This window comes from Pezoporus occidentalis, unplaced genomic scaffold, assembly GCF_034315485.1.
Source record: "Pezoporus occidentalis ecotype Australia unplaced genomic scaffold, CSIRO_AGI_Poc_V1 ctg106, whole genome shotgun sequence".
Taxonomy (NCBI): Eukaryota; Metazoa; Chordata; class Aves; order Psittaciformes; family Psittacidae; genus Pezoporus; species Pezoporus occidentalis.
Window position 1 is genome coordinate 1511635 of NW_026912843.1, and position 13654 is coordinate 1525288.

General features: G+C 42.9%; 1 protein-coding gene across 2 annotated transcripts in view; it reads left to right on the forward strand.

The window, feature by feature from the left end:
• The window catches only part of PPARG (peroxisome proliferator activated receptor gamma), a 58165-nt gene that overhangs the window by 30372 nt on the left and 14139 nt on the right, over positions 1–13654 (forward strand). For both annotated transcript variants that reach the window (XM_062620644.1, XM_062620653.1), the window contains 3 exons: positions 4070–4297; positions 6019–6188; positions 7600–7738. In XM_062620644.1, the coding sequence (XP_062476628.1) occupies positions 4078–4297; positions 6019–6188; positions 7600–7738 (529 nt within the window). In that variant the 5' untranslated portion in view covers positions 4070–4077. The remainder of the gene's footprint in view (positions 1–4069; positions 4298–6018; positions 6189–7599; positions 7739–13654) is intronic.

Sequence of the window (13654 nt, forward strand, 5' to 3'; positions counted from 1 at the left end):
CTTCAGGTATGCACACACTTCTGTGCATGTGCACATGCACAGTATCATTGTTACCTGTCTTTGAGGATACTGTAGACAGAATTATAATATGGACAACAGAATAATTTCAGGTTAGATCTAAGGCAGAAGCTCTTCCCTGTGAGGGTGCTGAGGCGCTGGCACAGGGTGCCCAGAGAAGCTGTGGCTGCCCCATCCCTGGCAGTGTTCAAGGCCAGGTTGGACACAGGGGCTTGGAGCAAGCTGCTCTAGTGGAAGGGGTCCCTGCCTGTGGGACTGGATGAGCTTTAAGGTCCCTTCCAACCCAACCCAAACCAGGCTGGATTCTCTGAACATAATGATTTTTCAAACCTCTAAGTAGACATTTCTTGGTATGGAACAATTTAGCAAATCTTTTTTAGTTGCCTGCAGATCAGAAAAGCTGCTATTACTGGTTGTGCATGGGATGTTCACCTCTGGAAGGGGTGGAGTTTATAGGCTTTTCCTTGAAGGGCTGTAAATGGCTTCTGAGTCCAGATTTTATGACCTTAGATTGGAAATATGAGTAGCATAAAGTGGAATTACTTTGCGCCCTGTGGCAGCTGATGGGTGCACCCAAATGTCCTGGTTTGCCCTTCAGTTTACTTTAGGCATTTGTATTTCCTCTATCCCCAGCTCACAGAGCGTGTGTGTGATGTGAACAGATGCACAGGAGAAACAAACAACAGTTAGTAGAGAAAAAACAGCATGCACGAAACACAGCCGCTCATACTGAGTGTTAAAACAAGGTTACTTGTTATGTATTTTGTTTTACTTCTCCTAAAACCTAGTAAAAATCTACAGTTCTGTGCTAGAAATACCTTTCCCCTGAAACTCCTCTGGTTATGGGTAGACTTTGCTGAAACAAGCAGGCTGTGCTGTGAAAGCACAACATGCTAAGGAGTTACTGTCCCCTCTCACCTTTCAGAGCCTGTGCCCTGCAAGCCAGACCTCTGGGCTTACATGCTTCTTGGAGTCTTTCCAAGCTGTGGTGTGTCTATCTGTACATAGTGAATGTCAAGCACACATTGTCTTCTAATGGTTCGGGAGCTTCACGGGATTAATCACATTGTACATCATCAATTTCTCCAAAACATCCCAGTTGTTCCCTGTGTTATAAAGTGAAATATAGACCAACTTTAACCTGCTGTTTAGCTGGCAGTGGTTTGCAGATTGAGAATACAAAGTGATAATGCCTCAGGGCTGTGAGGATGCCTTCACAGAGGTTTTATGGATGATGCAGGAACACTCATTTTAACATCTGCTTTGTGTGTAATAGAACAATGGAGCTCAATGGCAGTCATTCAGTGTATCATTCAGTGGGTGACTGACTTCAGCTTGCACTTGCCTTCAGGCTCGTACTGAAACCTCCTCAGCTCCTTTAGTGCAGGGGAGGTGTCCGTGCAAGGGCAGGTGTCAGTAGGAGTCCTTCTGCCTCTTGAGGATGCCTGCACTTGTGTCTTGGCCTCACAGGAACCTCATGGGTGCACCTGGGTGTATTGAGTCCTGTGGGCTGCACAGGATGAACTGGGGCTATAACTGGGGCCAGGCCTGCAGGCATTCTTCTTCATCCACCCTTGAGGCAGCCCTCCACATACACAGTGGACATAGCTCTCAATGTTTAAAGGACTATAAGCCGATGCTTAAATGTAGATGTTTGTTGATTTGATTTAATTGTTTTAAAGGCCTCTTAGGAAGGAGTCTGTTCTATTTTACTGCTTTATTTGCAAGTGTGTTTAATGAGGACAGCTCCCAGTGTTGATGGCCAGGGATTTGCACGTCATGCTTCCAGAACACTTGACTGTTTGGAGCAGACTGTGTAACTCCAAGGTACTCTGACAACCTGTCACGTACTCTCACAGGGTAACTTTCCCTCGTGGCACTTAGAAGTTCTGATTTTTTCTTGTGGGCAGGTCTTGCTTTCATTAGGGGTGACGTGAGCCTGCACTTCCCATCCGATGGCTGACGCCTTTGGGAAGGCAAACAGCTGCTGAGCGTTGGGCTAACCTTGCCAATGGTGAGCCCTCAACACTTTGCTCTACAGGACTACTTCATCAGTCACATAGTAGTAGGAGTGGCAGTATGGAGCTACAGGGTCCCATTTTGTTCTCCTAGAGGCAACACATATGTTGCACAGCATGGGATAGAGTAGCATCCCTTTTGTAAGTACTGCAGTGAGAATTTCTGAATTGAAATGTAAAAATAAGAAAGGTATTTTACAACCTTTGTTGTGGCCAAGGTAGGATGAAAAGGTTGTGCTGTGAGTCCTTAAGGTGGAAGAATGAGGGTGACTTCCCTGAGGGAAGATCAAGAGAACTGTAACCCTTTCTAGCCATTACTACCTTAGCACCTCAGTGCAGTTGATGGGGAGGACAGTCATGGATTTACTTACCTGCAAGCCTGTCAAAACAGAGGATGATCTCAGTGTTACAGAGCAGGTCTGTCCCATGATACTCATTTTGCAACAGTTGTGGCAGTGTGACAAAGTAGTTTTGATTCAAAGTGGATCAAATCAAAGTTCCTGTTATCTAGAGGTTAAAGGCTATTTACCTGATTGGGTCTAAAGTCCAAATTAAACAGCCAAAGGGACCAAGTCAATGAAGTTCCTTCACATCAACTCTATTTTTAGATCAGAATGTTCTTTTTATAAATGATGGAAAGCGAAAGACAAACCCTGGTTATAAAACAGTGGTTTACACTTGCTGTTACTTACAGCCTTTACAGCTGAAATACATCTGAATCAAGGATTTTGGTCATCCAAGTGTCAGAAGAGGACTCAGAAAAACTCTTTAAATCTCAGTCTCATTGCACTTGATTTGCTGACCATTTTTGCAGGTGGAAGCTTTTGGTTTGTTTACTGCTTTCAAGATGTACACAAGGAGATCTAGAATGTGGGAAGTCAGAAATGGAAGTTCCTTGAGGCTTGGGTTGAAGACTCTGGGATAAAGCTTTTGACACACTTGAATGAGGGAAGATTTCAAACTTTTCTGGTTATTTGGAGGAAAACCACCAACTCCTTTTTAATTTTTTCTTAGTGTAGAAATCCCTCAGGTTTTCAGGCACTTGGGGAGAGTGATTAGAATTTAAAAAGCTGCAAAACTAGCTGTAGAAGACTTCTGATTCTGTTCATCTGCACACCATTGAGAGATGCAGTTAAAATCAGTGGTATCTGTCTTTGGGTTTGGGGGGGGGTGTTTTTGTTTTAAATGACTTGCATGCTTACTAAAGCACATACATATTGTACAAAATAGCCAGGTAAAACTGTATTTCATCTGCCCATTCACACTTAGTGAGTTGGTTATTTTTCCCCTCTGGTTTTGTGAGTTATTCACCTAAGCACAGTTCTGTGAGCCCACTAACTATCTGTGCTGCCTTCTGAAGAACAGATCAGTTCAGTCCAGCCCAGCAGGATGCTGAAGACAGCCATACAATCACCCAGGTTGGAAAAGACCTTTAAGCTCATCCAGTCCAACTGTTCCCAAGCACTGCCAAGGCCACCACTAACCCATGGCACGGAGGGCTTTATTTACACAGTTTGTGAACACTTCCAAGGACAGTGACTCCAGGACTGCCCTGGGCCTGAGCACCCTTTGGGGAAGGATTGTTCCTCAGCCCCATCTAAACCTGCCTGACACAGCTTGAGGCCATTTCCTCTTGTCCCATCCCCTGTTCCTTGGGAGCAGAGACCAGCCCCCTCCTGGCTCCATTTCAGGTAGTTTTAGAGAGCAATAAGGCCCCCCCTGAGCCTTCTCTTCTCCGGTTGTTCTGTTCTAAGGTTAGCTTGAGGCCGGGATGTCAGAACATCTCATTTGCTCTTATGGCTTGTGCTGGCAGAGCCTCCCTAAGAGCCACCTCAAAGCCGGGTTAACTGCTCAGTGTTAGCCATGCAATGTTTCTATAAGCCCTAGTACGTTGTATGGTGCCAAACCCATGGCAAATGATAGATGGGGCCTAAACCTGCACCTGATTGAGGGTTTGAACCTCACCCCTTTGGACCTGAACTTGTCACAGAGATAACTAGTCTCTTTCAAAATGTCTGTCTTTCTGTTTTCAGGGGCTACAATGGTTGACACAGAAATGCCGTTTTGGCCCATGAATTTTGGAATTAGCCCCGTGGATCTGTCTGCAATGGAAGATCACACACATTCCTTCGACATAAAGCCGTTTACCACCGTTGATTTTTCAAGCATTTCTTCACCACACTATGAAGATATTCCTCTTGCAAGAAGCGATCAGACAAGCATGGATTATAAATACGATATCAAGCTCCAGGATTGCCAAAGTATGCTTTTGGTTTTAAAATCTGTATTTCCTTCATGCTCATATCTGCTCCATTCTCTGGAAAGTGTCCTGCCAGCCAAAGGCTGTAGAAGTATTCAGGTGACTTAACTGCTGTATCCTGTGTCACCTTAGGCAGATAGGAAAGAGAGAATGCATACAGCAGCCCTTCACCCTTCCAGAGCAGCAGTTGGAGGTTGGGTAGAGTATCATAAGGTAGCTAAAATGACATTAAATGTTTTTTATTAGCCACATGAACCCCACCATTTTTTTCTTAAGCTTCCAGTTTCCTATTAAAGTAGCTTATGTGTAAATTGTTCTTTGAAGCTCTATGCACATGGTGCAGAATAAGTATCCTGGATGTTAAAAAATGCCCCAGCCTACACAGCATATTACTAATTCATATGTGTAGCTTTGAAATGCCAACCGGCCTAAGAAAGTGTTGGAGTAGAGCTATTGGCTACACCTGAGTCACAGCTTTGGTCTAACTTTTATCAGTGTCCCTAATGCTTGAGGCTCCATAGGCTAGGACTAGTTATGGACTAGGAACAGTGCTGCTCTTTGCCAGTTACAGTAAAAAACTAAGAGGGAACGCTCCTTTTAAGAAGTGTACCGTTTTTAAGTGAGCTGTCACTGCACATCCCTGCTCCAAGGAGGGACGTGAGGTTGCTGCGCCTGGAACTGTCTGAAAGATCCATTCAGCCTACTTGGATTTGACATCGCTTTTGCTTTTGCTTGTAGCAATCCGTCCAGGAATTCTTCAAGGGTATTCGTGCTAGCGATCCTGTGCTGTTTAATTCTGGCTGCACAGGGAAGCAGGTGCTGGGTACCTCTTGGTTGCGTATGTAATACATTAAGACATTTTCCCAGCTAAGCATTTCTTTTCCTTTTGTTCAGTTAGAACTGTCCATAACACTCCAATAACAAGGTAGGGTACGGTAGAGCCGAGGTAGGATAAATCCTTGTCATCTTTAATTAAATTTCCTCTTTTCTTCTTTCTTCCTAGTTTGGGTATGAAAGAAAAGTTTCTAGTTTGTACCATGTAGCCAGTCTGGAAGAGAAAAACATTCATCCTTTTGTAACACTGTGGCACTTAGATCACTTCTGAGGCTTCTATGACCAGTAACTGATTTAAGGACCTAATATTTGGTTGTTTGAGCTTGTTTGATATTCAATTGCTCTCTCAATGAGAAGCGTTCAGAAGAGAAGATGTATCTCTAAACTGCATCCAAAGTGTTCCCCAGGACAGCTCAATTTCTTTAAATATCCAATATTATCCAATTATCTATTATTCAGTGTGTAGGTACTTACATGATTTTTTTTGACAAGATTAGCAACTCCAGCCCATCTCCCTGCAGTAGCTCTGAATACCTCAAAGTAATGCAACCAGGTTAGATACTGGAAGGCCCTTCAAGTATGAGGTCTCCATAGATACGTTTTTATATCCCTTTCTTCCAATCGTTCCACCCTCCAGAGCTGAAAACTGGATCTGTAATGCACATTCAACATCAGAATCTGCCTCTTCCAGGTTTTTCAGCCTATGTACTGCCCCTGACACAGTGGCTTCCAGTTTACATCCCTTTACGTCCTCTGTTTACTACTCATTTTGTATTATGAAGCAGAGCTATGACTCTGGTATGTTCACTGTGATTGCTTGGGATTATTCCTTGTTTCTTCCTATATATGTTTAATTATAATTTGAGTTTCTCTCTTCTTTACACACAGGTGCAATCAAAATGGAGCCTCCTTCCCCACCCTATTTTTCAGAAAAGGTTCAGCTGTACAACAAGCCTCAGGAGGAGACTTCCAACTCCCTTATGGCCATTGAATGCCGTGTGTGCGGGGACAAGGCCTCGGGGTTTCATTATGGTGTGCATGCCTGCGAAGGTTGCAAGGTGAGTTGTCACAAAAGTGGCTCTTCTGAAGGAAGACTGGATACTGAATAATCCCTCGATAAAATCAGAGGTCTGTGCTTTTATGAACAGCTTTAGTTCTTGAAGTACAGTCATAGAATCACAGAACAGTTCGGGTTGGAAAGGACCGCCTGTTCCCCACAGACTGCAGATACTTTATGACTTCGTAGGAGGAGGGGTTTTAAATATAATTTGCCTTTTTTATTATGTTACTGATCTATTGTAATTTCTTGTGCATTTCTTCTACTTTTGGCAATTGTGCAATTCTAGTTAATTCCTGCTGTCTTGGAGATCAATTGCAGAATCTGAATTCATAGCATGCAGCAAAAGCAGACTCGTGCCGAACTCCAAAGCTCAGTCCTCTGAACAATTTAAACTTCAGACTGTTATTCCGATTGATTAGGGTTTCCTCACCCAATTCACACATTTCTAGATGACTATGGAAAAGTCTAATTCAATGGAAGAATGTGGTTTTCCACTTTAAAACTCCACCAGCTTTTTTTTTATGTCAATGGCATTTAGTGTTTGTAACACAAAAAGGCCAAATGAATGGTGTAAAGATTCAACCTTCCTCAAGAATGAGAGAAGAAATGCCAGAGAAAGAAATGAATAATAATTCATTCAGCTCAAAGAAAAATATTACAGAGTTTAACATCAAATTCTCATCTTCTCTGTTTTCAATATCTAGAGGAAATGAACTAATAGGAAAGACCCAGTGCAGAGCTGAAATAAAACACGTAGCTCTGAATTAGGAACACATAAAGCAATAAGTACGTTGTTAATTAATTAAATTACAGTGACTTATTTATTGATATCATTTATTGTGAGGAAAACCTTCATTGTTACAAGGGACAAATGCAGGTAAATTTGGGTAAAATTTATTAATCGATTCTGAGTGATGTGGGAAAGCATCTTAAAACTGTCAGGAGACAATACCCCATAATGTGACCAGTTCACCTGAGCTCGGATTGCTGTCGGCAGAATTTCTGGTTGGCAGTGATTTATGAAAAGCTTCCTCCCCTGTTAGTGAATCTAAAATGTCACTTCATAACAAGTTGTCCATGAGCAGTGGAACAAATGGAGCTTGGCTTCCTTTGGTACAGTGTTCTGTAGAGCTCCCAGCTTGTGTCCTTTAAACCCCGCCGATCCCCATGAGCTTCCCCAGTTCCCCTCCATCCAACTAGGTTGCAAATGGCTAATGAGATCCGAACAGGAGCACACGGAGGAGCAGACACAGATCCCATGAGCCTTGCTTCCTTTGGAAAGCTGCCCAAACTGAAGTTAGCTTCAGTGTGTGTCCTGAAAGGTGCTTTGGGTTTATCCTCACAGGGGAGGTGAGGTGATGACACTGCAGTTTCTGGTGTCCTCTTACGTGCTTCTGTGTTGATTGCAGGGCTTTTTTCGAAGAACCATCAGGTTAAAGCTGATCTATGACAGGTGTGACCTGAACTGCCGCATCCACAAAAAAAGCAGGAATAAATGTCAATACTGCAGGTTCCAGAAATGCCTTGCCGTTGGAATGTCACATAACGGTAAGTGCACGCAGCGTGCGTTAATGATGTTTCAACTGAAAAATAACATGAAACGTTAATACGGTCACTGAGGGTGCTGCTGTGACATCTGCAGTCTCCTGTATCTTTACATGAGGCAGTTTAGAAATGCATATCACAGAGACTGACTCTGAGTCCAGGATTGTGTAAGACTGAAGATTGCTTTCAATATAGAAATCAGATGGGTAGAGATCCGCACTTCTCAATATAATACATAATACAACACATGAGCTGGTTTTACCCTGCACTATTCTTGCCCGTTACACTGCTGGTTGTTCTTCCTGACTGTATTCCTAGTGTTATTGCTGTTTTTCAGTCCATTGTCTTGTTTTCTGACGAGACTGTTTGGCATCCTGGAGCTCAACCTAAACATGAAAAAATGGACTAGAGACTTTACTGAAACATTGTGAATAACAACTTGAATTTGATGCATAGGACACTTACTGAGGACTGTCAGCATCACTAAGTTAACACTTCCTCATACTAGGACACAACATACTTTAGATGAATGGGCCAGACTCTGTACTTTTTTACAAACCCCTCTCCTCCTCCTCCTTCCTAGGATACCCACATCTGGGCATAGATTCCAATGTGTGGTAAGCAGGAGTGCAGTGTTTCTGAGCATGCCCATTCAGCTGTCAGCCTCCCATCGCATAGTGTGTCTGGCTGTGATTCCTGTGCAATACATGCTCTCTGCCCTCTCCCCCACCCGGAGGTGAACATCCCCCCCCCCCATCTGTGAACTGTGAGCAGCATTTCCGTTCTGAATATGTCACAGTCTTACATAGCAAAGGTGTTTGCCATTGGGTATGGGACTGTGATTGCCTTCTTTAGAGTAGGTAAGCAAATAGCATGAAGTGTATCACGATCCTGCTCTCTTGCATAGAATTCAGAAGAAAGTCCTCCTGAACTTTAAAATTAACAAATCAGTTCATGTGGAAATAGTTATGAATGTTTGCAAAGGAACACATAATGAAGATTCTTTGCTGCCTTGCTTTGGCAAAGTGGAGTAAAAACAGGAATTAAATGTCATAACAGAGACTTATGTAATTCTAAGGGTAAAAAATGGCAAACATGACTGGGAAAATAACTTCTCTGTGGTTTTTTAGACCTTTCATTATTTTCAATATAAAAAATGAGCGTACTGTCCCCAAGAGGAAAGCTTAACTGTGGTTTGCAAAGTTAATACAGGCACTGAATGCATTGTATGGGAATAACGCGTATGGGAAATGTTTTCCTTTCAAGTTCCTGGGGTGCAACAGCAACACTTTAACATAAATCTAATTTTGAAATGCTACTGTGGGTATTCTTATAGTAATTCAGCAGAGTTTATTATGATGCTTTTCAAGGTGCATGCCAAATTTACAACCTAGCAACACAGCTCCCAGTTCTGTCAATGGGAGCCATGTGCAGCCCTACCAAGAAGGGGAACGGGACCGTTCCCTCTGGCTTTGTAACATAAAGGCCCCAAGAAATACTTTTCAAACTAACGCTTCCCCTCCCAGTTCTTCTGCTCAGCCACTGCCAAGGCAGGAGCTGCGGCACCAGTGGGGTGTGGGTCTGGGAAGGGGCAAAGCCATGTGTCCCAGGGCTTAAAGGAATGCTGCTGTTTGCCCTCACCTAACAGGGAGTCAAGAGTGTTTGTAGTCAAGTATTGTTGCCTTTTCTACCCGCTCTGGTTTCATGGCATAGCATGAAACACCCTCGTTCCTCCATCATTTATAAACAATCAGGCTTACAAAAGAACTGAATTTCACCTTTGAAGACCCAGTGCTGCATAAAGAAGCATCCAGAAACACAACACTGGGTGTTGCCGATGACACACAAACACATTTTACGTTACACTTCTTCACCCATTTGAGTAGTGAAATTAGCTGCATTTCAAACGAGAATGTGGATTATTTGTGCCTGAGGGTTCCAACCTATGCCTGTCTGTGCATAGATACACTATTGCAACATGAAGAGGGACTTAGAGAAGCAGGGAATGCAGGGAGACCTTAGCAGCTACAGCCACATTTTTTCACGTAGGAACGCCACATACCACTTGGCTGAAGGTTAAAGAAGACAGTAGAGTTCTCATGCCTTGAATATTGTTTTCCTTTCCTTCTCCAGCCACAGTGCTGCTCTGTGTTTAACCCTTAGTTGCTCACATTGTGTGCTGAAGTACCACTAAGCAGAAGCTTGGGGCTTGTATGTTAGAAAACTCATTCATTTCTCTTCTCCTCAAAGCCGCTATTTATACAAAAGCAACTACTGTAAAGAAGAGCACACATGGCAATAGGGCTTTATCATCAGTGCTGGGAGCAATGAACTGCTCAGTCTGGGCACATGCCTCCAGTGAACCCAGACAGGCATGCACCCAGGCTTTACCTCATGTTTCTAGTGCAGGAAGCTGTGCTTACAGTCTATTTGGGGACTTATTTGAGCTCAGAAGTAATTTGGTCAATCAGAGGAACCAAGTGCTATACAGAACAGTCTGTGAGTAGGTACAGAGACTTCTGCAAGCTGTAAAATGTGGTGTAAGGATAAATATTCCAGTTTTTCCACAGAAAGGCAAAGGGTATAAGGTAGTGTGTAGTGTCTTACTATGTTCACTGTTGGCTTTATGGCACTGACATTTGGAGAATACTCTAAACACAAGTAAAGGAAATAACTGGCAAAGGGAAGAGTGAGATCTCGTGTTCCAGCACGTGCCTAAACTTTCAGGATCTGCTATTACTGTGGAAGCAATTGCCATCTGAAGCCCTTCCACCCCTGCAGTGAGAGCAGCAAGCCGCGCTTCCAGGTCTCTTATACCAGCTTGCTGGCTTGTCCATGCTCTTCCCCCTCCTACAGATCCTGCCTTGATTCACTTCCCAGGCTCCCTGGAGATAAGGAAGCTGGGCCCGCTGTGAGAGTAGATGGAGGAGAGAGAAGATAAGAGTAACAAGGAGGATGAGTGGGCCAGGAAATGGAAGATGAGACCAGGGTCACAGGAGGGAGATTGAGAGAGAAGCAGAAAAGGATTCCACCCATCCTTGAAATCTTCCTCAGCCACCAGAAATGCTGTGAATTCTTATCCAGCCTGTGAACTCTCCTTCTTCCACCCTGACCTCTCTAAGTACAGTCAGTGTGTCCTACCTCTGCTCTCGCCCAACATCCCATGTTCCAAATTCCTTCTGTAACCCTCCTGGTGCCTGACCTCTCCCTGACTTTAGTCTCAGTCCCTGAAAATGAGAGTGACTTCTCCAACAGGAAGCTATCAGGTCAGTACCACAAACTGAATTTTGCCCCACATTTTGCCTACAATGCTAGCAAACATTGAACAGTACCTGCTGCAACTAATAGCATCTTTATAAAACACATTCTAAACATTAAAACCAAATGATAACTATCCTTTTGCCCATCAAATTATAGGATAAAAATGTTTGATTCATAACTAGTCACTAACAAAGTTAATTATAAATATAACATTTGACAACATAGACCTTTGGGTCTTGATCACCTTTTTTTTTAGGAAAGTATGCTCAGAATTCCTGACTTACAGCAGAAGCCTTCCAGGGCACAGGTGTTCATGATATAAGGATGATCCATGTTTAAGCATGGATCACCCATTTAGAAAGAAACAAACACATGTGGAAAGAGAGATTGCCAATAATCATACCATCCATACAGAACCAGAGAGGTGGAACAAGCCTTCCCCCAGGCACAGTTTTCACACACTAAACACTAGAAAGAATGCTGAGATTCCTGAGGGGCTCCAGTGTTACTGAGCTACATTATGTAGAAGTCTGACGTTACGATGGCAGGCAGCAAGGTGCACCCTAATGGTTTATGTAGTGCTGAAAACAGCAAGAGCTCCTTTCCATTCTTAGTGCAGTCAATTCACATGTTTAGCAGAAGACTTGGTCCTATCTGCAGGATGCAAGCTGCCAGCACTGGTGTCTTGCTGAACACCACCCCTGATCTGATAGCTGGCAATCCTTTGTGCTGACAAACCAGTGCTGGGTGGTTTAGGCCAGTAAGAGATAACCCTGTTACACTGATGGGATTAGCTATCAGCCCCTGCACGCAGCGATAGCAGCGGGTTGGCACTGCCCTGACACTGCTGTGAGAGCTGTGTGTGCTGTGAGCAGTGTTTGCTGTATCTGACTGCACTCGGAGTGCAGCACACAAGCATTCCAGAATGGAAGTTAGTGCTTAGAACCCAGTTGACTGTACAGTGATACATGTGTGAATTTTCTTTCAATGTAATAGCAGCATTTTAACACACCTGCTATAGAATTCAGGGTTCTCTTTGGCAGTTGTGCTGGTGTTTCCTTGTGGTTTCTTTTTGTTTCTTTTTCATTTGATACCGTCTTCCTCTGCAACTTTGGGCTTTGAGTCCAAAATAGATTATAAATAAGGGTGTTTGCAGTCATAGAATTTAGCACAGTGAAGGCAATGCTCTGATTTCACACTGATGTTCCCAGGGGGTTGAATGTATATATAAGATTTATGCATAAAGACACATAAACAAAAAATCCAATTGATTCCAACAAGGCAGAGCTCTGAAAGAAACAGCAAAGGAATAAATAGTATTTGGGGGTTATAGCATTTTTCATACAGTTCTCAAAGCCCTTTGCAGGAAAACAAGTGTCACCATCACAGCCAAACCAAAACTGAATGCTAAGAGGGCATTTACTCTAGGACTCTTCACAGTAAATGAACTACTAATAGTATGATGAACTCCAGTGCAGTCTAAATGTTAGAAGCACTAGGCTTTGTAATCCATGCCTACTGTGCTAAGGCAATTTGGTATCCTTTGGTCAGGATAGATCAGCACACCAAAAACAGGATTCCCAAACACCTGTACTCCATGTTATTTTCCATTAAAAAAAATGAAGACAGAGCGAGTTGCCATCTACTATAAATTCTACACTAGAGCTATTGAAAACTTTGAATAGACAACAATATGTCCTTTAGCAATACCAAATTTCTAGCACAAATACTGTCATTTACTTCCCAAGAGACTCTTGGACAGGAGATGAGACATGCAGGCACATAGGAGCATAGTCAGAAAACATCGTGTACGTACTATGCTGTTGTTTCATACTCAGAACTAAGCTTATTTGATGCTGGGAGTATCAGTGCAATGGTAGATAGAAACAGCTAGGGGAAAACAGCCGTAAGTTTTAAACCAGGAACTATCCCACTCAATCCTGGCAAACCTACTTGAGAAAGCAGGCACCAGCCTGTTCCCCTGATGTGAGTTTCTAGCAAGGTGTCTGCCATCAGTCCAGTTTCTGTTCCTTGAAGGAACACAATTGCACAGCTGAGTTACTCTCTACTGACAGAACAATCTCTGGTTTGAGAATCCTTTATCTTCGCCATCAAATCTCTCCATTCAACAGTTCTATTTCCTAGGCAGTGTCATAGCTGGTATATGCACTGTGAATGTTTCAGTAGATATTTGACATGGGGCAGGTGTAGAGAAAAAAACAAATATATTCCTATTGTTTTTAATGCCTCGGGGAAATGCATGAATTATTTTAGAGCTAAATTAATATTAAAACATTACTATGGAAGGGGAAGCAATATACTGAATATACTGTGCTACATTTTTTAATCCCCTTTGTAAAAATAACCTTGATGACAGGGGCTCTTGTGCCAGAGAGATTCCAGGTTATAAATGTGCTTCTGCAAAGCCCAGCTCTCCAGAATCATGTCTCACCCTGGTGTCCAGTCAACATCTCTTTCCATAATACTTCTGGTGTGCTTACAGACTGAGCATATAGGGTTGACATCAGGCTGTTGAAAATGCATATTATAACATTATATTTAATATTTTTATGAATGCATTCCACCTACAATACCAAAATAGTTTACAAGTAGGATTTATCATAACAAAACATTTTTCTGGCCCAAAGCGCCTCGTTC